This window comes from Sycon ciliatum, chromosome 10, assembly GCF_964019385.1.
Source record: "Sycon ciliatum chromosome 10, ocSycCili1.1, whole genome shotgun sequence".
Taxonomy (NCBI): Eukaryota; Metazoa; Porifera; class Calcarea; order Leucosolenida; family Sycettidae; genus Sycon; species Sycon ciliatum.
Window position 1 is genome coordinate 9,627,705 of NC_088652.1, and position 22,669 is coordinate 9,650,373.

General features: G+C 46.7%; 2 protein-coding genes across 2 annotated transcripts; one reads left to right on the forward strand and one right to left on the reverse strand.

Annotated features, from left to right (window-relative positions):
* Positions 1–242: 242 nt before the first annotated feature.
* LOC135826491 (fibroleukin-like) lies at positions 243–11,141 on the reverse strand. Its single transcript, XM_065339102.1, has 7 exons — positions 10,868–11,141; positions 10,277–10,468; positions 9,656–9,796; positions 9,260–9,376; positions 7,658–7,854; positions 6,697–6,754; positions 243–1,241 (listed from the first exon to the last, which is right to left on the reverse strand). Exons 1-7 carry the CDS (start codon positions 10,989–10,991, stop codon positions 631–633), a joined length of 1,440 nt encoding a protein of 479 aa, XP_065195174.1. The 5' UTR covers positions 10,992–11,141; the 3' UTR covers positions 243–630.
* Positions 11,142–13,899: 2,758 nt separating this feature from the next.
* On the forward strand, positions 13,900–22,669 carry LOC135826489 (uncharacterized). The gene is made up of 8 exons (XM_065339100.1): positions 13,900–14,712; positions 15,285–17,428; positions 17,941–18,017; positions 18,696–18,724; positions 19,367–19,566; positions 20,265–20,481; positions 21,331–21,651; positions 22,043–22,669. The coding sequence occupies exons 1-8, from the start codon at positions 14,103–14,105 to the stop codon at positions 22,051–22,053; spliced, it is 3,609 nt and encodes a 1,202-aa protein (XP_065195172.1). The 5' UTR covers positions 13,900–14,102; the 3' UTR covers positions 22,054–22,669.

A 22,669-nucleotide genomic window follows, 5' to 3' on the forward strand; every position in this document is an offset into this window, starting at 1 on the left:
TGAAGTCAATTTAGCCAATAGAAGAGTCTGCTTTAGGCATTTTGCATTTTGACAGCATTATGTGGTTCAATTTTCATTCACATTGCCAGCTTCGTCCGTGTCCTAGCAAACTCGCGTTGCAGTGCTTCTTGTTTGTTTGTGTTTTACTGAATATACAACTTACTCAAGTGAAAATATTGGGAGATATGCCCCCCTCCACAAAAACATCGGGGAGAGTAGGGACTCCAAGATGAAGCAAGTGCTGGTGAGGCACGTCAACAAACTCGACCTCTGCTGTTGGCGTTAGTTAGTACAAGCGTACACTTCATGACAAAACATTGTATGTACATGTTTATTCCACAACCATTCTGGTCGTATGGGCGCCAAATGTGTCATAAGGCAGCAGAAGCAAACGGAAAAAAGAGAGAAAAGACCAACCGCATTGCCTGATTAAAACGCTACCTACACTTATCAGGATCAGCAGCAGCAGCAGCAGCGAGAGAGAGAGAGAGTACATGCATTGTGATTGATGAGTGATATACCATAAATCGGGGCGATCAGAGATAGAGGCTCAGATAGAGGCTCAGATGATACGAGAGTGGGCGAGGGGAATGGGAGATGAAATACTAATTATCATAATATGAGAAAGACTCAAACCAATCGGGGCCTCACTTTCATCTCGAAGAATGTCAGCCCCTGCAAGGCTAGGGAGAAATATCTATCATGCAAAACATAGTAACACCGGGCATACCACCATCCACTTTTTGCAGCAGTGGCGCAGTTTGCACTAGGATAGCCATCATTGTCCCGATCATGAGTGGTGAACGGCATTTCGTGATACTCCAGACCTTGTCCCGCTGGAATAGTAAAGGACGATTCTACCGTGCGACTGACTGTTAGACGATATAGTTCTTCTTCGTTTCCAATTCTCATCCAATTGTACTTGACGAAATGAGTAGCAGTTGGTGTTGCGAGATCAATGCGAACTTCGTACTTCTGGCTTTGGGTTAGTTTGTGTATCCGGTCGTTTCCCAGCCAGAATTTCCCGTTCAGGTTTCCAAAACCGTTCTTATAGGCTGCCCAATCACGGTTCCAGAAGTTATAGTCAGTTCCGAGCGACCTCAAAACAACTAGCCATCCGCCACCGTCCACGGACATATTGCAAACAGTTTGGAATGAAGTATTGTTAACGTTGGCAGTCACTACCCGGGTTCTGCTTGTGTCAGCTATAACCCCGCTCTGCCGTTTGCATCCGCCCAGAGCTGTGATGGGGAAAACACACAAAGACATCAAAAAATCATAAATGCACACTCGCGTGTGGCCAAGTAGTTTGATGCGATACTTTTCTACAATTTGAGCTTTGACCGAACTACAGTGCATTTCAAAACTATAGACGCGTAGGGTTTTTGAAATATTTCAAATTTGGTTGGAACTTTTTGAAAATAGTTTTCGGAATATTGCTCAGGATCGCTCCACAATTACTCTCATATAGTTTCTAAAGGATTGGATAACAGACGCCCAATTTGGAATAAAGTTATGCACAAAGTGATCACAGATTTTATGTGGTATAGATACTGGCATAACGGTTTTTGCCTAGGTACGCGTCTATAGTTTTGAAATGGACTGTAACTTCCATCATTCCCAAGCATACCATTTACTACAATGGGTTGAAACGCTGTCGAAACGCTTTGAAATTGCGTTCGTTCGGCCATGCAACCAGTTTACATAAAGGTGCTTGCCCAATCTTTAGCTACGTAGTCGTCATGAAACTGCAATGTCCTCGTAATGTTTGGGTAACTTGACACCAACCACGTCTACTGCTGACCTCTGTTTTCCAATTCCATGTTCATGTAACACTGTGTATGATAATCTCTAGTTCATTCTCACCTACACAGGAATGAGACCTTTGGTCGGTGGAGCCCCTGGTACCTCATCATCACTGCTGCCCAGTGCAGCCCCTACTCAGTAGCTGTTTGTTTTTGTCCACATAATTATTTATTTTACGAGTTGGGTTTGTGAATGATAGTGTAATGGGTAGCCGAGTGGTAGGCGCGGTGAAATCAACAAGAATTACTTTTATTCTACTTCTTTCAGGTACACACCTGAAATATAATTATTACTGAAAGAAGAAGCGGCAAAATAACTGACTTTCTCTCCAGTGCACACCTGGAGGTTGAATAGCTCGTTATTATCAAAATCTCATCTTCGAGTTAGCTTTCGTTGCTATCTAATCTAATCTTCATCAAAACAGAAATGCGCAGCCGCTTTTATGCAGCAGACGACGTACGCTTACATACGGAGATACACTAAATATACATCAGGCAAGCTCCGTATTAGTTCCGTACTGCTTCCGTATGGGTCGGGCAGGGATACTACACCCTCCCTTCCTACAGATTATCACGCCCTCGTGGTTTTCAAAAAATTAGTGAAGAGTTACGAACACAGCGTCAACCGGAAGATGGCAAATTATATCGGAAATGATAACGTTTAGAGTAGACAGAAGAAATGAACTGATAACAAATCATAAAGTAGAAGCACACCAGGTTCACACGATCTCACGGGGTCAAAAGGGGAAAGAACTGTTCTCCAAATAGGACCTGAAAATCCACAGCACTCTTGCTGCACAACGCTGGCACAACCCGCCAGGAACATCGCAGTTCAAAAACCGAACTGAATACACTATAACTATAAAGGGCGTTGTCACACACATTGTCCCACGTTAGCTGGGTAAACCGTGGCTCACCATGATCAGACGCCTACCAAACTAAACTGGATTCACACACTCGCATAAAGGAAGACTGAAAAGAATAGGGAGACTGAAGGAAGAGAGGAAAGAAAATGCCATACCTAGAATCAGCGTTAGTAACCACGGCGGCGGCTGGAGCTACGGCGGAGGGCAAGCCAGGTTTTATCTTCATCTTGGTTGAGCCGGTCACTCAGAGCGGCTAGCTCGGCGTCAGACAAATAACCTCCCTCCTCGTCTTGAATCATGGTCTTCACATTGTCGATAGCATCGCTTTGCGCGACGTAAAGAGTGATGGTCTAGCCAGGAAGAGTGTTGACGAAAATCTGCATCCCACCACGGAGACGAAGTACCAAGTGAATAGTGGACTCCTGCTGAACGTTGTAGTCACGCAGGGTTCGGCCGTCTGCCAACTGCGTGCCGGCGAAAATCAAACGCTGCTGGTCTTGGGGAATACCCTCCTTGTCTTGGTCAGCAGCCTGCATGTCGTCGTCCTCATCAGCTTCGCCATCACCACCGGTAGTATACATGTAGGTAGCGGGTCGCTTGGAATCGCCATCGGAGTCTCCAGTGGATGCCATGCGTAGAGAAGGGTGATCCACGCTAGCACCCTGGCTGTGCTGCAAGCTAATAAGCAGGTCCAAGGCCAGGAAGGCAAGAAACATGATTCTCATCTTGATTTGTCGCAGGGAGCTGCAGCGGGTTGAGCCATGGGGTCTGGGGTCGAATCACGTTGTTTTATTTAAAACTACACCGCTGCCACCAATGTAATAGGTAGCCGAGTGGTAGGCGCGGTGAAATCAACAATAATTACTTTTATTCTACTTTCAGGGACACACCTGAGATATAATCGTTCGTGAAAGAAGAAGCGGCAAAATAAATAACTTTCTCTCCGGTGCTCACCTAGAGGCTGAATCCTTATTCTTCGAGTTAGCTTTCATTGCTATCCCATCTAATCTAATCTAATTAAAACAGAAAAAGCGCAGCTGCTTTTATGCAGCAAACGCCGTACGCTTATATGCGAAGATACACTAAAATTAATATACATAAGGTCGCTCCGTATTGCTTCCGTATTACTTCCGTATTACTTCCGTATCAGCCAGGCAGGGATACTACACCCTCCCTTCCTACAGATAATCACGCCCTCGTGATTTTCAAAAGTAGGCAGGTGGGTGAATGTTCTGTCTGGGCCGGAGATTGTACGGAAGTGCAGGAGGAGGCGGAGCGGGGGGTTGAAGTTGAGGAGGAGGCGGAGCGGGGGGTGGGAGTTGCGGTAGTGGTGTATGTGCCGGGGTGGTGTGTATCTCGGGATCGTATGTCGGTGGTGTTGCAGGACGTAAGTCTACGTCGGTTACTTGATGATATGGCTTCAGGCGATTTACGTGAACAATTGAAAGCCTCTGGCGATCCGACAATGAACGAATGCGGACTGTGACATCATCGATCACCTTCTGGATGACATATGGTCCTGTCCAGAATCGGTGAAACTTGGGGGACTCATTCTGAGGGACCACTGGTGAATGTAGGAGAACAAGCTGATCCTTCGTGAACTTCGGTGGCGGGCGAGATGTACCATCGTAACCCTTCTTCTGGTGCTGGTGTGATTTAAGGCCGTGCTGGCGGGCACGCTCAAAGGCAGCCTCAGTTGAAGTACGAATAGAAGAGACGAATTCAGGGTAAGATGGTGGTGGTGAGTTACGGGGTAAACCATACATCACATCGAGAGGCAGAACCGGATCATAACCAAACTGGAGGCGGAATGGAGAATAGCCAGTCGATGCATGTACACTAGTGCGGTATGCTAGCGCCGTGGGTTGGAGATGCAAGTCCCAGTCTCGGTGATCAGAGATGGATGTTGCAATCATAGCTTCTAGTGTCCGGTTGAATCTTTCAACCATGCCATCACTTTGTGGGTGGTAGGGTGTGGTTCTGGTCTTGGTGATATCAAGCATAGTGCATAGGCTTTGAAACAAGCGACTCTCAAACTGGGAACCTTGATCAGTGTGCAAGGCAGCGGGTGCACCATAGCGACAGATCCAACCATTGAAGAACAAACCAGCGACAGTAGAGGCGAGCATGTTGGGCATGGGGAAAATCTCAACCCACTTGGAGAAGTAATCCATTATGACTAATACGTACCGATTTCCTCGATCAGTGATAGGAAGGGGACCCATGATGTCCATGGCGACACGCTGGCTTGGATAGGATGATGTTTGCGATTGCAGAGGTGCTTTCGGTTTGGGCTGAGGTGCTTTCCGTTTTTGGCACTCCGGGCAGGTTCTAACACACTGTTCGATGTCATCAGCCATGTGGGGCCAGTAGAACCGTGTACGGGCCTTGTCGATGGTGCGGTTGACGCCAAGATGACCCGATCCAATACCGGCATGCAGCGATCTGACAACAGTAGGACGTTGTGACGCAGGCAGGACCAATTGAAGATACGAGGACAGATCATCAGTCGACTCATACCTTCGGTAGAGAACACCATCTTGGACAATGAGACGATTGAACTGCGTCCAGAGTCGGTGCACATCAGGATGAACAGCAGCTAACTCATCTGATCCCTTAGGTGGTCGTTGCTGTGACCTCACCCACTTCATCACTAGAGAAATCGAGGGATCCACAGCTTGGCTAGTGCGGAGGGAGGTAGACGGCAGCCAGGACGCTGACGGAGCAGGCTCACGAGTGCATTGGTCGAGCTCGCCTGTGGACAGAGAGACACCGCATGAACTCACAGCAGCAGATGCAGCAGGCGGCAGACACATACTCTTGGCAGCAGGGGAAGAACACACATGTCCACACAATCTTGACAAACTATCGGCGTTGACATGCTGAGAGCCAGGGCGATGCCGAGTTTCATAGTCAAACGCTGATAACCGTTCTATCCAGCGTGCAACAATGCCATCCGGATTCTTGAATGAAGATAGCCAAAGGAGGGCTTTGTGATCAGTACGGAGTAGGAATGTGGCGCCGAGCAAGTAGTGACGGAAATAGTGAGTGAATTCAATAACAGCCAGTAACTCACGCTTTGTCGTTGTGTAATTACGTTGACCAGAGGACAGTGTCTTACTTGCATAGGCGATGGGATGTTCTGCACCATCGGAGCCGATTTGTGAAAGGACCGCACCAATGGCATGATCACTAGCATCTGTATCCAGAATGAAGGACTTATTGGCATCAGGATAGGCAAGGACGGGTGCTGAGCTGAGGTGTTGGCGGAGCTGATCGAAGGCATTCTGTGCCTCGGGTGGCCAGGCGAATGTTGAGTGCTTCCTTGTTAGCGCATGCAGAGGTGTCGCAATCTTAGCAAAGTCATGGATGAATCTCCTGTAGTATGATGCAAAGCCGAGGAACTGGCGCACACCCGTGATGGACGTAGGTTGCTTCCAGGTAGAAACAGCCTTAATTTTGGCGAGATCAGGGCGAACACCATCAGCAGAGAACACATGACCAAGATATCCAACAGATGAGTTGACTAGAGAGCATTTAGACGGCTTCACTTTGAGGCGGGCCTCACGCCTGGAGGTTGAATAGCTCGTTATTATCAAAATCTCATCTTCGAGTTAGCTTTCGTTGCTATCTAATCTAATCTTCATCAAAACAGAAATGCGCAGCCGCTTTTATGCAGCAGACGACGTACGCTTACATACGGAGATACACTAAATATACATCAGGCAAGCTCCGTATTAGTTCCGTACTGCTTCCGTATTGGTCGGGCAGGGATACTACAATAGTATAAAAATAAAAAATATATAAATCTCTACTGTGCTGTTACTCAATCACTGTACATCTAGCTAGTCTGATCTTGGTATGTCTCATCAGCGGAGGTCAGAGCAACTAACTGAACTAGAGTTTTTGTCATCAAAAGTTTGGAAAAAGTTCACGTCTGGAGGTTGCAGAACCTAAACCAACATAGCCAACTATGACACGGGAGACGGAAAAAGTGCGTTACTTCTACAAACAAACCGTGTTACCTGCCTGCGTCGACCTGCTTGCCTCTTTTGTACGCAGGAGAGCTTGAATGGACAAAGTCTGTACGCAACAAAGTGAAAACCATAGAGACAAATTTCATTAAAACAAGAACGGGTGCAAGTAGATGAACTTGCCAGGGGTGATTCGCATTTGCAAAGTCATCTTCCATTGCCAAGAGTTGTGAACTCCACACTGCGCTTGGTTCAACGAAGTTTCATTAATTATGTATAAGGGCTTCCTGCGTGCTAGCTTATATATCAAGTGTGTGGGTTGCAGTGAGGGCTGCGTCCCACCAGCCTGTGTGGATTCACAGGAAATGTGAGTTACAAAGTCTGAAGAAAATGTTGAAGGGTCGCTGCTTGGATGACGATTACATCAAAAAGGTTAGTGGTAGAACATCGCTGGCCATAAGCGAACGACCCTGGTTCACATCCTTCTGAAGACAATCAATTTCATCTTCAGACTTTGCCCGTTTACAGCTTTCCTTCAGAGGTTTGAATATTATACAAAACATGGCAGTCAAGATTCACTGTGGCCGGCCAAAGTAGTGAGAAAATGTGTGAAAGCTAGGTGGGGATTTGAACGAAAAGATTTTATTCAAATTGAAACCCTTTAAAACTGACTTGTTCATGTAAGTTGACACTATCCTCTGGAGATAGGGCACAAAGACCCGTCTGCGTGGTGGTCTTCAAACATTTGGCTGATTTGCAGTATTTTGGGGTTTGTGTTGTGCCTATAGCTTAGTGGTCGAGCTATCGACCGGTAATCTAGAGACCTTAGGTTAGATCCCCAGTATATGTCACCTGACTTCTTGTCTGCTCAAGTCAGTCAAGTATTTCCATTTCAGTAAAAGGTTACTTGTACATGTACATGTATGTGAAGATGTACACGCGGACACACACACAAACACATACTCACATACAAAGACACGCACACACAAGTCCAAAACTCAAATATGCTCACATTGTTTGAAACGTTAGCTGCAATACCGTCGAGACGGTCGTCGAGTCTGCTCATCAGCCTTTTCTCCATGCCCTGTAGAAACGTTTCAGTCGATTTCCAGTTGTCAGAGATCCGCACTGTCATCCTTGACACGTCATCAACAATACCTCTGACTGCGTTGGACAAGGGAGAAAGTTCACCCTTTGTAACCCAGCGAGCTGTAAAAACAGAAAAGATTTGAACATAATCACAGAACTACATTCAATTTCCTCTATACTGTAAAACTAAAAAAATTGGCCGATGAGAAACTTTGGCCGATGAGAAACTTTGGCCGATGAGAAACTTTGGCCGATGAGAAATGAAACTTTTGGCCGTCATTTAACTTTGGTCGATTCAGGTTTTCAAAAAAGAAATCTATTTGTACTTGTTGGGAAGTTGTTGCCCTCATATGCAGCCATGTCTCAATAACGCATCATTTGCCTCTATGACAAATTTTGGCGATTTACTTTGGCCGGGTGAAACCCAACGGCGAAATCAGCGCAATCTAATCGCCAGCGAAAATTAGTTGATTTAGGGTACATTACTATATACCAGTAATAGGATATGGTGTGTGCGGCAGAAATACGTGCAAGGTCGTCACCATCAAGAGACCCGATCTACTTTAGTAACCCGAATGACGAGTTCTCAGTTCATTGCTAGCTATATGATGGCTATAAATTTTTAAAGATGCCAAGTGGTATCTTTTTTTGCGGACCCTTCTTTTCCACTACACGGGTAGAAGTGAACCACAACTTGAGCAGGACTTTTTCCATAAATTGTTAGCACACACAATGCTCAAAAGGTCAAAAGGTACACTTGGACTTGGTTGCTTGGGATACTTTTTTTGGCTTTGCCAGAATGGACAGGCATTCCTGCGTTCTTGCATGGAGAAATAAACCGTCACAGCTCTTACAAAATGACGAAGAAAGGAAAGGAGCATTACACGAGAGTGGGGAGCATGCAAAAATATGAGAACGAGAAAGCAAGTGAGAGCGAGTGAGAGCGAGCGAGAAAGAGAAGAGATGCTGCCTTTTTGACTGAACTAGTGAACTTGATGGTAGAAACTCCGCTTCAAGGTGTTGCCTCGACATTACGTGGAACTAAACGCATGTACAACGTGTAGCAGAGCATGGAGCTATTCATGTACAGTAAAACCTGTGAACAACGACCACCCCTTGGGGCCAGAGAAAGCGGTCATTAGTGGCAGGTGGTCCTCAGTTAGAGGTTTGCACCGCATAACCATAAGAATATATGAATGGGAGACCGTCCGTGTCTGGCGAAGTGGTCTGTAGTACCAGGGTGGTCGCAAGTCACGGTGGTCTGGTGTTACATGTTGTACTGTAGTAGCATAGCATTGGGCAATACATCATGTACAGTTAACCCTGTAACTAAAGACCACCGTGACTAGCGACCAGATTGGTACTACAGACCACTTTGCCAGACACGGATGTTCTCCCATCCATAGTATTATGGTTATGAGGTGCAAACCTCTAACTAAGGACCCCCTTACTCTAATGTCCGCTTTTCTCTGGCCCCAAGGGGTGGTCGTTAATCACAGATTATGCTGTATTCTCAGAGCAGTACCTTGAGAGCAGTGGCGGCCAGTCCAGAATTTCGAGCATGAACAGCGGTAAGCTCCAGCTGGAAGAGGTACGCATCTCCCTGCATTGCCACAGGGTGCTCTGGAGCATGGCGAGCGCTCTAGACACGTCACACCAATACACACAACACACCAAAAGAGAGGGTTCTACGCTCTCAGAGCTTCTCTGTGTGTGCCCTGAGTCAGAGACTAATCCTGAAAGCAGCAATGGAACTCTGAAACGACCAAATAGGCAAATGTGTAGGAGTTGAATATGGCCTAATGAATGAAAATGAATGAAAATGAAAACTTTTAAAGGCATACCATGGGCTGATAACCCTAGGGCACCAGAACGTGGTCATGCAGAATGACACCAAACACATATACAGTATACTACACACCTCTCTCACAGTTGGTGCCAGTGAAGCCTGATGCGCACTTGCAGTGATAAGCCCTGTGACCTGCGCTCGCAACTGCTCCATAAACACACTGCCCATGTTCCCCACAGGGCGCTTGACGGCCACATGTCTCATCCTCTCGACCTGCAGAAAATAATTGAAATACTAGTGAGCATGATAATGGCCAGCAGGGTGCTCCGTTCCTAGAAGACTTCTTTATGCTCTGACACAACGTTAGGCACATAGCAAGACGATACACAATCACTTAGTGCACGTTTCACGTTTTGACTGTAACTGGCCGTATTCCTAAACCATCATGTACATTTCAATAGGGGTTGGGTTGATGGCACGAATTTTTGGGTTGGAACTCACTCTACAGCTTTCAATGAGCACTTTCTTTGTTCTAGTCACTGCTATCTTACAACATTGCCCTCTAGGGTGAAATGTTTCTGTGTCGAGTCACTATGACGACTACCAAGATAGAAAAACCATACCAGCACAGCGATTATTTCAGTACAGTTCCATGGAATAAGTTTAATTATTAGAATAATAGCTTGAAGGCCCCCATATGTAGATCTCTGTTTGGACTTGTAATTGGTGACGAGCACACGCCGAATAACTTACTCAGACATTGAATAAAACTCCTTGCTTTAGAAACGCCGCCGAATAGAAACGAGAACAGAACAACCCGCTGGCTGGCCGTGTTTGTTTCGTCCATTGGCGCTGCGTTGCTTTCCAGTACGTCTTGTTTCACTTGGGCCTCGGCATCAGACAGTGTCGGATCATGTAGTTTGATCCACGCGACCATACAGGTTCCTGTGTTGTACAAGTATTTAACGACAGTCCTAGCGATGAATGCGTATAACACAAGGCAACATCGAATGGCTTACAGATTTACAGGGCCTAGGGGAACATCTTGTACCCTCCGCTCCCCTCCATTTTACAGTATAAATACAACGCTTGTAAGCTATAATAGAGAGAGCGAGACTCATCAGTCATCATACAGGTGCCCTCGAAAAGAAACACCACGGTAATGATTTCTTGTCCTTAAAATGCACTTTCCAGAGGAGCTACAGCACAAAGTCCATGCGATTCAATGGAGAGACAGCAGCAATCTGGATCTCTCTTTGTGTAGAACAAGATACACGACAAGTTCACCTTCAAGACTTTCACAGTGAGGTACGGTTTAGGTATACTATAGTTTAATGTACTCACCGCTGCTCGACTCTACGATATTGCTGATAGCAGCGCTTCGTTCCCCACGCAGTTCCGCATACGCCCTTGTTCCAGCCATCGCCAGAAGCAATAGTGATATGAAGCAGTGCGAAAGTATCGCCATTGCTGCAATGATATACTCCTGGCGCTAAAAGTATTGATCTAAACTTCCCCTCGCCCTAGAGAAGGTGTATATAATACCGAACTACGACAATCTATAATCAGCGGAGAACACACTTCGATTACACCTCACTAATCTCGTAGACGACATCTGTAAGTGCGTTCAAAGTTTTCTTCCATCGCAATAAGAAGTGGCTCAAGGCTGAGCAGGATTGCGTTTTGGATCGCTTCATGTGTCCGGCTCGGCTGGTGTTGCGAGCATCACCTGCGGCCTCCATGGCGTTGGCATGATCCGAAGTGTCTAGAAGCCTACCACACATGAGGCCTATGGTCTGGAGTGATTTGCTGTACGTATTATAGATGTATGTATGCCGATCACGCCACGACGCATGCTTGCACTGGCTATAATAGTCATGTGACATACGTGACGGCTGCCACATGGACTGTCGATTGGCCATGTCAGTGACGGCTCTCTGGGAGCTCTATCCGCTTGCGTTTCAGTCGTAACTTGCAGAAAACATTGTGCATTGTACATGTACATATGGGTTTTCACGCTGATCGGGCCAAGAGGATGCATGTTCGGGTTCACCACAAACCGTCTGCCGACCGTACCTTTATTTTCTCGTTGTCCTCCATATGCATTCTATTTTCTGAATTTTGAACCCCATTGCATCGGCAGTGCATTTCGCACGTCAGAGTGCTGAATAAGAGTGCTCACTGATAACCACTCCATACAAACAGCAGATGAACTAGTAAACGTTACGTCACTAGTCATTAATTTACACAAGCCAGGGACTTTTGCACAGGTTGAAATCTATACCTTACCCGTAACCCTGGTCCCCAAGGTATACTACCAACCATCACGCTAATCACTGCAACATTCCTGTCATCCTTCAACCCGTCCCGCAGATCCTTTCTAGCAACACGTCCCTACCAATGCTTCCAGGGGTATCACTTTCTCAATGGGATATGCTTATAACGGTCGCCCAGTGTATACTCTTCCGGACTCAATCTACTTATGATTGTGTATAGCAAGAAACTCGAAGTTGAGACGAATAATTCACGAATTCCACTGGACCTTTTGTGTGTACAGGTGCTCCTAAAGCGGTGGCAGGTGAGTAGATCAGACCCACTAAATTGGTCAGAGACCGACAATCCCATTTGCTGCATCCATGCTTCCCTCGTGCCAGGCCACGAGTTCCCAATTAACTTTTGATAGCATCACGGCTGGAAAAATCCTTCCGCTTCCCAGCAGGACTTGACCCTGGTATCCTCTGTGTCTCACTCTTAGTCTTAGACCATCCCACTATGCTTGAATGCATCCCTATTGAAGATGGCAACAAAGAATTCAGATAACCTTTAGTACAACGAATGATGCGTTGTGCTCTGTACCACTTTTGCTATGTATTCATATCTTAAATGGAGGTAACAATTTTAATAGAGCAATAAAAAGAACCAACTCTGCCGGAACCATCATGCATCAACGAAGTCAATTGTTTTCCATAATCGAATGTGGCAAGTGTGAAGTGAGAGAAACAAACTATGGAAAAAACAGGGGAAGAACTTTACAAAACAATTTCAGCGCAACAACATGCTTCTTTTGTTTACAGAGCACAGGCTTACGCAAACGAATACACACAGCTTCAAGAACCTTCAACTGACGAGGTTACCGTGCACGACACAACACAGAAAAACAAAAATCACCGAACACATCCAAACACTTAGGGTGATAATTACAAATGCAAAAACACAGCCGACTTCTGACGATCATCATCTCCATCCAACTCACCATCACCATCATCCGCAGCACCATCATCTACGTCATCCACCGATCCCTTATCCGTGACAATCTCCGACTCTTCCTCCGCTCCATCCTCCTGCTCGACCTCGGTCACTTCTGCATCCTTTCCATGTTCATTGGACGCCACTGTTTGACTCCTCATTTCATCAGTATGGTAAGTACTTGTGCTTGATGTTATTCAGTCACGATATTCCCACTGATGATCAATGACATGAAAATCGATTTTGGAAAACAATTGACTTCGGTGATGCATGATGGGTACGGCAGAGTTGGTTCTTAAATGGAGGTACATGCATAATATGATGGCTTTGTGTTTCAGACCCTGCATGACACCCCTCTACACCGCAGGTAATGTTGGTCTGATAACCAGATGTGTTCTGGCCATCTGGATACGATCCTGTTGGCCCTATCAGCATGGCAATAATGGAGTGTGGTGGAATGAACATGTATGACACACACAACAGAGGCGAAAGGCTGTGTTAGATACTGCTCTGTACATTCGTACATTGAGCTCTCTACCTCGACCTTCCTAGACCGGTCTTGTTTGTACATGTATGATGTGTAGTCAAGCTATACATAGACGATATCCATCGTGCTTTGGAGCCGAGACATCTGGCCAGCTGAGCTTAATGGGCCCACCACCACACTCCATTATTTACCCAAATGTCTGGAGATGTGTGAATTTTGTAGAGAAGAAAAAGACCCGTTTCGGCCTTTGTGGACTCATCAGCGCAGCACAGAGAAAATGAGACCGAACCTGATAGCCATGAAATATACATGTTCCCAAGCGAGATTTAATCTTGCAGGAGTGCTCCAACTTACAAGTCAGTACGTATAATGTGTATAATGTTTTCTGTAAGTTGAGACTGCAACACAACCTCCTGAACGTGCGCACGATCCGAGAACAAGCGCGGGTTGTGTACAGCACCCTCCGGAAGTGTTCAGTCCAGTTGGATAACATGCGCACGTCTCCGGCGGAAACCCAACATTTTGCCTTGCCATGGTCTGCGTTTGGCGAGCGTACACCATTCACACGACTGCAGCCAAATTTCACATTTAACACTTTAGCAGAACTGACGCTAAGGGATGATTTCTCGAAAATTCTGTAGCAGCATAAGACCACACTTTGTTTCATTAAAACGAATGTAGGTAGATGCCGGTGAAAATTCGCGCTGGTAAGCCACAGTGTTATCAAGGGGAGCTGCTGCTCAAGAAGCCTCCTGGTGACCATACCGTTACCATGAGTCTATAAAAGAGCTCAGGGAATTGCCATTTCACCGCTCCTTCACTGTGAGCTCCAGACTGCTTGCCAAGATGTCAAACGAAAAAGCACTGTCGGATTTGCGCGCCAAACTGGGCAAAAAGTATCTAGACAATGTCTACGTTAAGCTGCTTCAGGATGCCAGAGCGCCAAAGCTGGACGTACGAGACTTGTACGTTAACTTGACCATCGTGCAGCAGCGAGAAGTGAAGAAAGTTTCGAAAACTGCTAACAGTTCGCATAGCGAGGAGGCTCTCTTTCTCCAGTTAGGCAATGCAAAAGATCGTGACGAGCGTGTTGCATTGTCGGACATATTTGCATCAGCCAAGGAATCTAGCTGCTCGTCGTGTCCCGTCCATACCGTCGCTTTAGTAGGTCCAGCAGGAAGTGGTAAAACAATGGCGGTGACTAAGAAGCTACCGTTGCAGTGGATTGATGGAGAGACGCTGAAGAACACCGTTCTGGTGTTCATTATCACCGTGCGTAGCGTTCACGAGCGACTGCGTGGAGTGGCCAAGGATCGGGTGGCCTCCACACGCGCGCAGAGTCTGGAAGAGCTGCTCCGGAGTTCAGCACGAGAACTGGACGATGACGATATTGGAACAGTGATGGAGTTCCTTCGTCATAACGCTGACTGGGAGAAGGTCTTGTTTGTTATTGACGGTAAGAGCAAGTGCGGTATGAAAACACCTTTAGAGGGGCCATTTTCGTCAGGTGTAAATTGGTTTTGTGCTCAGATATCGCAAAGTTTTACTGTTTCTTGCCTTGATGCTATAGTGGACAGTGAAAATTGCTATATCCTCGCGGTGCTGCAGGATACTTTGCCCCATGCTTTAGGCTTAATGAAATTTTTAGAATCCTGTACGTCGCTTAACTCAGCTTGAAAATGCGGGGTGAGACTTATTGACCTTCGCAGTGCTGCGTAAATTGGAGTGGGCACGAGTAAGACAAGGGGTAAATTATTTAGTTTAACCCTCATGTTACTCGTGCCCACTCCTTTCTTGGAGATGTTTTTTATGACTGAAACCTTGAACGATGATTACCTCCCTGATGAAGACCCACGGCCAACAACTTGCGTGTAATATCTATTGAAGTTGCAATGTAAAGGTAAAGACCGTGGTGGTAATTATAAGACATGCATTTTTGAATGTGTTGTTACAGGACACGTGGTTGCTGCTCACGTGCATAATATCATTATTATTTGCCTCTTTCTCCAACTTTCTTTCTGCCTGTAGGCATAGATGAGGGCTGCATCATGGATAGCGTACTCTACAGGCTAATCACAAGAGACCTGGAGGACATCTCACCGTACTATCTACTATTACTCACGGCTAGGCCCTGTCCAACCATACACTGGCTGTGGGAGGTGGGCGACATCGATCGATACCTCTCGCTGCGCGGATTCGACCAGGTGTCGCGCGCGGACTTCTTCGAGCGCTACGGCTCTCTGCACTACGGTCCTGATTGGTCGTCGATGCGTCGCAATCTCACAGTGTTCCTGCGTAAGCTGGACTCATTGCACGTGGGACGCCTCACCTATCTTCCTTTTATGGCCACGTTGTGCGTACACGCCATGCCCAGAGCGGATCCGTCCAGCTTGCCACACTGCGCCACGCAGCTGCTCCAGCTGCTCGTCATGGCGTTGCTGAAACGTGATCTACGCAGTGGTCCGGGTGGCTCGCGACAGTTCTCCCAGTTCGCTCACCTACGCGGTCCACAGCAGGAAGCAATGCAAGAGATGGCTGCATTCGCCTACAGGATGACCGCTGAGAGAGCAATGGTGGTGGAAGATGATGGTGACGACTCGCCATGGAGCGGCCTCGCTGCTGATGTCAGCGAAGAGTTTGAGTCACTGATCTCCTGCCTAACCCTGACATTTGACGAGACGGGCACAGAACAATCACTGACGATGCGGCAGTTCGTTCATCTCACCATTCAAGAACTGCTCTGTGCCTATCATATCGTCCGGCAACTCCAGGAAGAAGACGGCACCACTTCCTTCTGCGAGTGTTTCTCGGCGGTTGTCCGTGCTACGAACTTCGGCGAACAGTTCACACACCTTCTAGTCTATGTGTCTGGCCTGGCACCGCCCGGTCAGCATGCACTAGTCTTGCACACGATCATGACGCTCATATATCGTGAGGATCAGGAACTGCCATCGGTCTTGACACGCAGCAAGCGCACATTGATGCTTTTCAAGATGCTAAGCGAGGCATACCAAGCTACAACAGGCCTGCGACAGGAACACGCTGTGGACATCAAGGAAATGTCATGCTCATCATGGGCAGCCATTGCCACGGCCATTGCCATGTTCGCCTCAAACTGGGTACAAATACCCATGGAGCGTAACTATCAGGAGTCGGACGCTTCCGACGCCATCGTCGCAATTCGTCTGGCCCCTGATCAGTTCACTGGCGTACGTCATATCTTCGCAGGTAGATGTCACTCCGTAACCAGTACCGAGGTATACGATACCCTGTTGCAGTGCCAACGAAATTGCAGCACGCTAACTCTTCGCCTGACGAAAGAGGACGATGATCGTGATGGCCTTCGTACCCTTTCTAGTCTCGTGGCTGGATCGAGATTACTACGTGAGGTAGACATGAAGAGTGACAATCTTCACGCCTTCCGCATGGAATCTCTGGAACGCGTCGCTGCAGCATTCGAATCAACTGAATCGCTGCGCACAATTCGTTTCCAATATGCGCTGCTGGAGGATACCACGCTTCATCGCATCATGACAGCGATCTCGTCGAGCAACAAGCTCCAGAAGTTGTCGATCGGAATTATTAGTGAAAAGCTGTGGTCAACAATGTGCAGTCTAATCAAGGCATGCTCATCTATTACCCATCTGCACGTCGAGATCCTGTGGCGATCGTCGATAAACGTCAGCGCACATAGTCGCAGGCTATGCCAAGCGCTTGAGTGCAACACGTCTCTCAAAGAATTCGCCATTCTGGGCTCTGATCAAAGGAGATCGAAGGACACGAGGCCACTAGCAAATGACCTGGTCTCCGTCTTTGCAGCTCATCCGACGATAGAACTCTTCTGCTTGGGATGCCGCTTCCTCAACTTGCGCAACGATTCCCTCGTGGAGGCCATGGACAGACTAATCACAAGACTGGCATCACAGGAGAAATTCGGCAAGCGCCCTTTTAAGACACTCGTGATAATTCGCAGCGGGAACATCGCAGACGAAGGAATCCGCCGCTGTCTGGAGCTAGTGCAAGCTTCCCCGGGTGTGACACTTCAGGTTGATTCCATGTACGACGGAGGGATATCAGACGAACTGCCCAGCCTGCGTGACAACTTTCCTTTCTTCCTATCAATCAGCAGCATTTGGTGGCGTAAAGATTCTCATCATCCACGATATTCATCGGTATGTACCTCTGTAGTATAGGGCTTCCAAATGCATGATTGATTGAGTTCTTGCAGGGTGTAACTAATACAATACGAATGAAGTTAACGATGACGTAAATATGGTTGTCATGGGCACATTAATATTAAAATGATTACGTTGACATCACCAAACAAGCTTGGCTAGTCTTCGCTTAGACATGTCGTGTGTTTTAGGACAGTTTTGGATATTTTCTGTGTTGCCATTTTCTGCAGTTGCATGCCTATAAGCACCTCACTGACCCCGATCGTTCCTCATTCTTCATCCATTTGGCCTGAGCGAGGACTAGCACATGTATTGGGCGTGTTGATTTCAACCAGGGCTGAATCAATGGGTGAAAGTTAAATCAAATTTCAACGAAGATGCTTTCGATGCTGTTTTTGTTATCATCTGCTGCATAAATGACGTTCATGGCAAGATCACTGCAGAAATGCTAAACTCGTGCCATGCCCTTGCTCTGTTGATCTTGTCTTTCGTCCATTGTCCTTTTGCAGAAAGGTCTGGACGAACTCGCAACCATGCTCGAACCCGAGAGAACACAGAAGGAACACGACGCATCCAATGAAGCCAAGTACGTTATACGCCTCTTTGCTTATCATGCAGTGCTGCATCTGCAAAAGCTCGTCAATGTGTGATATCACCTAGCCGAGCATGGACTATCAATATTTTTCAAAGTTTATACAAAAGAGAAAGACCAAGGAACTACAAGTTACGCTATACTGTCAACTAACACCACCAGTTACTAAACAATCCTTGGTCTTTCTCTTTTTAGCACACGAAGAGACGAAGCTACTTATAAATAACTTATTTTGCGCCTCGGAAATGTGCTGGGTATAGGTATTAGGCGGTTGTTGAATGTCCCCGTACTCAGTGCTCTGTCCGCCTGGTGCCTATCTGTCGCCATTTTGACTGTACATGACCTAATAGTAGTGATGGTCAGCTGTACATAACCCTTAGCCATGCGTTCCTCGCCTCTCTGCTTTTATTGCTACACTTACATTGCACCCAGAAACATTACCATCCCAGGTCAGTTCCTGTAGTTCGTGATCAGCCTCTTTTACGGGCAAAATAAACACAATGAATATTTTTCCCAAGTGTTCCAAAAACTTCAACTCAAAGTTCTAGAAAGAAAAAAGAAGCCCCTGTAGTTCGTTGCTAGTCGCGTGCGGCAATGTAAAAGTAAAAAATATATATAAAACTGGCTCTGATTTCTTTGTTTGTTCTTAATGGTATGTGACATACTACCCAGCGCGAAGACAACAGCTGAGCACCAGGAAGGTGAGAATAGTACGTATAGTAGCTTATGGTTTAACGTACAATACACGGTTCTTTTCTTTACCATGGTATAGCGCCGGAAATGAACATGCCAGCTGTGATGTAAATATTGGCATCCACTTTGCATCAACTACTTCGCAGTAGATAGCTCTGGGTGAGGGATATACATTGGGATTATGTGTACATGTTTGCATGGATTTGAAGGCAACAAAAATTATTTCTTTTCCCCTCTCCAGGCTTCACGCTGCAAATGTATTCCATCAGCGTGACTCGCACTTAGCTTTAACTTAACACACTATTACCCGAGACAATTCCTCCTAATTTACTATGCAATACTTTAGCAGTGCTTCACTCTATATGAGTATATTACCTCGAGGTAACAGTGGTCGAATCATAATCACAATTACCAAATTCACTAGTGGGGAGGGATGGGGGATAAACACACGCCCACACGCTTGTTTTACCGCCAGTTCGCGACGTGTGTCTTAACCCCCACCCCCATATGATTCAATCATAAGTACAGCTCCAGGGATTCCTAATGAACTTCAGGTTAATTCTCCCCAGCTACCATGGCGAGGTAGTTACCATGGCGACGTAGAGACCATAGTGTAGAAATGTTTGCGTTCTCATTGGCTGGTTCTACAGATGACCCCTGGCTACATCCCTACTATCTTGATCACTATCGCGATCGCATTCTCTGCATTGATCCGGAGTTACTGCGCCTCTCCACGCAATCGCAAGGTCTGCTGGACAATAGCCAGTATGTGGACCTTCGCACAGTGCAGTCGGCTGGTGCACTGGTGCACAATCAGAGATGCCTGGAGTACGCACGCACCTTCACGAAGGTAGTTTTTTGTTTTGTTTTTAGGAATGAACTCCTTGAGCCTCTTGCACGGGCAAAATAACACATTTGTGCAGCATCAACACATGAAACTAATCGGAAATAGTAATGATTATACAGCCTCAGCAGGATCACTGCAGGTTCACTGGATGCGTGCCTCAGCCACCACTAGCACTGCAGGGGACTCAGACACGGCAGGAGCAAACACGAAGGTAGTCGATCCTACTGTATTTTTGTAGTAATTCCTCTTACAATGTCTATGCAAAATCAGTTTTACTTAATTAATAATGGTCCGAACCTACAGCCCATTCATTGGAAACTGGCACCCTCACTTTTTGGTGTCTCCCTCGCATAGTTGTAGATATCGTGAAAACAACAGTACATCCTGCATTGTGTGACCCGTGCAATTACTCCTTGCCACATTGTTTAGGCCAGAAAAGTCCAAGAACAGGGAAATAGAAATTCAGCCAGGTTTTACAAAATTAGGACAGGTATGCCATGGCAAAATGAATGGAGAAGCAGATCCAAAACCCAGATTTTTAAGATTTAAAGTGGGTTTTTGATCCTCAATTCGGCCCAAATCCGACTTTCAAAAGCCAGCGGAACAGTTTCCGAACAATGGACTGTAGCAGTGCGAGTATAAGAAAAGAAAATGAATTATTTATTCAAATACTCGTGTCCTGACTACTGTATGTTCTGTAGGTAGTCGATGGTGCCGGTGCAACTGACGGTCATGATGGCCCGGCGAGCGGCAGAATGGAGGCTCTGAGTGAGCCTGCTGAGTCGTTCCAGCGCCTACTCCGTGCACTGGAACACATGGGCTATAGAGCATTACGCGTGGAGATGGAAGAACGCATGTTCAAGTTGCACCCGGACACTGGTGTTCCAACGCTGCAGATGGATGACGCAAACAAACCGGGTATGTACATAATACGTGTACAATCATGTACAGGTTCAGAAAGGCCTGAAAATGACTTAGATACATAACGCTAACTGAATGTGTAGAGACGTTTTCATTGGGTATCATGCTCCTCAACACTCGTCTAGTTGAGCGCTCTCACTAGGCTGCTCTAGTGCTGCTCTATCACGCATTACCCGCTACATTTCGTAGTTAGAGTACTCTGGCGCTAGAGCGACGAGCTACATTGTATCCTAAAATGTCTGTGGCGCCTCCTTTGCACCATGGCTAGTAGCTCGGCTTGCTTAGAGCTTGTAGTTGTACTGATCAGGCCTTTATGGCCGAAACAGCTTGCTCTCTACAGCATTGGGAGACATTTTCTGTGGAGGAGATCATTACGCATTCATGTACGCTCTGACCTTACGTTCATTCAGATCGGACACTTAGTATAGTCTTGCTGGCTTTTTCAAAAAAACTGACTTTGGTCGAATTTAACCACACGTCGAGCTAGCTAAAAAAATGTGGGGTGTGAAATCTGTTTCGCCATGCATTTTGCCGTGGTATACCTGTCCAATGCTAGCATCCCTGTCCTGCGTTTGTTTTCATTGCTTTCCACGCAAAGCGATGATTATAATTATTGCCTGCACGTCTATCCGGGTACACTGACCACCTTCTTTTACGCCAGTTACCCAAATGTGCAGTTTAAAAGACTTTTTCAAGAGCCAATAGATTACTGTAGTCGAGGTAGCCTGTAGCTCAGCCGAGTGACATGGCTTCGACTAATCCTGTGCAAATAGCTGAAATTGGCAATCACTAAGCTAACAATTTGAAACTTCTCGAACTATTGCTATTTCTGTGCTTATCGCTTAGTGGATCCGTGGCAGCATGAAGGCTTCGACATGCGTTTCCACGCCTGGATTCTGTCCCTGCCGTCTGGCACGCTCCGTGCCCACTCGCAAGCCCATGGAATGCTCACATTGTTCATGGTCGCCTCGCTCGTCTCCGTGGAGAGCAGGCGAGGATCGCTGGCTCACAACGACACCTACCTCATCTACATACGACCGAATGGCGTGCAGTCGTTTGTCAAGTTCTTGAACGTCATCCAGGGCAACCCTCTGTACAGGCTCCGAGTGAAGGAGATGAGCTGCTTCTTGCCAGTCGACTTACAAGAGCCATTCCTTGAGGATTCAGGTAGGTATTCCACCGTGTCTGTGTGTGTCTGTGTGTGTATGTGTGTGTGTGTGTGCTTGCGTGTGTGTGTGTGTGTGTGTATGTGTGTGTATGTGTGTGTGTGTGTGTGTGTGTGTGTGTGTGTGTGTGTGTGTGTGTGTGTGTGTGTGTGTGTGTGTGTGTGTGTGTGTGTGTGTGTGTGTGTGTGTGTGTGTGTGTGTGTGTGCATTGCTCTTGCCAATTCTGGTCCTGGTGCTCACTCAGTAACTGTGTACGTACTGCCAGCGTTTGCATATTCATCGCAGGAAATCTTAGAGTACAGTACCGTGAGCTAAGCGAAATCAGATATTGTATATCTAAAGCATTGAAACACGTGAATTCAAATTTGTTTGTCCTTTCCGTCATGATGCAGATAACGAATGAAACGCATGGAGTGTGTTCCAACATGCTTCATCTGAGACAGAAGACGAGCAGATGTTGCTACTGGCCCGCGCCGCAGAACGCGATTCCGAGAGGTCACGTGGTTTCAACGTGTTCACCAGCTGCGCCAATCCCTCAAGGCATAATGTTGCTGTTCGCGGAAGCTGTGCCGATTCCGTGCACAATTATTTGATAACAGTTAGCAGGCAACGAGGTATCAGCACTGCAACGCACCACCTCCTCGATCACTAGGAACGCAATCCAGACGTCTGCTAAAATACCTAGAGAGCCTGATGTACATTGTACATAATAACTGCAGCTAATGCTCATCCATTTTCATGATATCTTCAGAGTTTGGCGGGCGCGTCATCTGTTATCACGTGAACTTTATTCTGCCTAGAATACGAGTATTCAGTATCTTCGTGGCATGACAGTGACAGAACAATTCGATGAACTTGAATTTTGTTGATAATGGTTTCACCGTTCTTGTGTTTCCTGTATCTTTTTTTTACTCTTTTCGGCTAGTGTGGCCAATGGTGTATTCACTTCGTCTTCGTCTCTCTCGTGAGACACAGGAAAGTTGATACTGTTATTGGGGTGTGAGTCCGCCTCTCCTGAA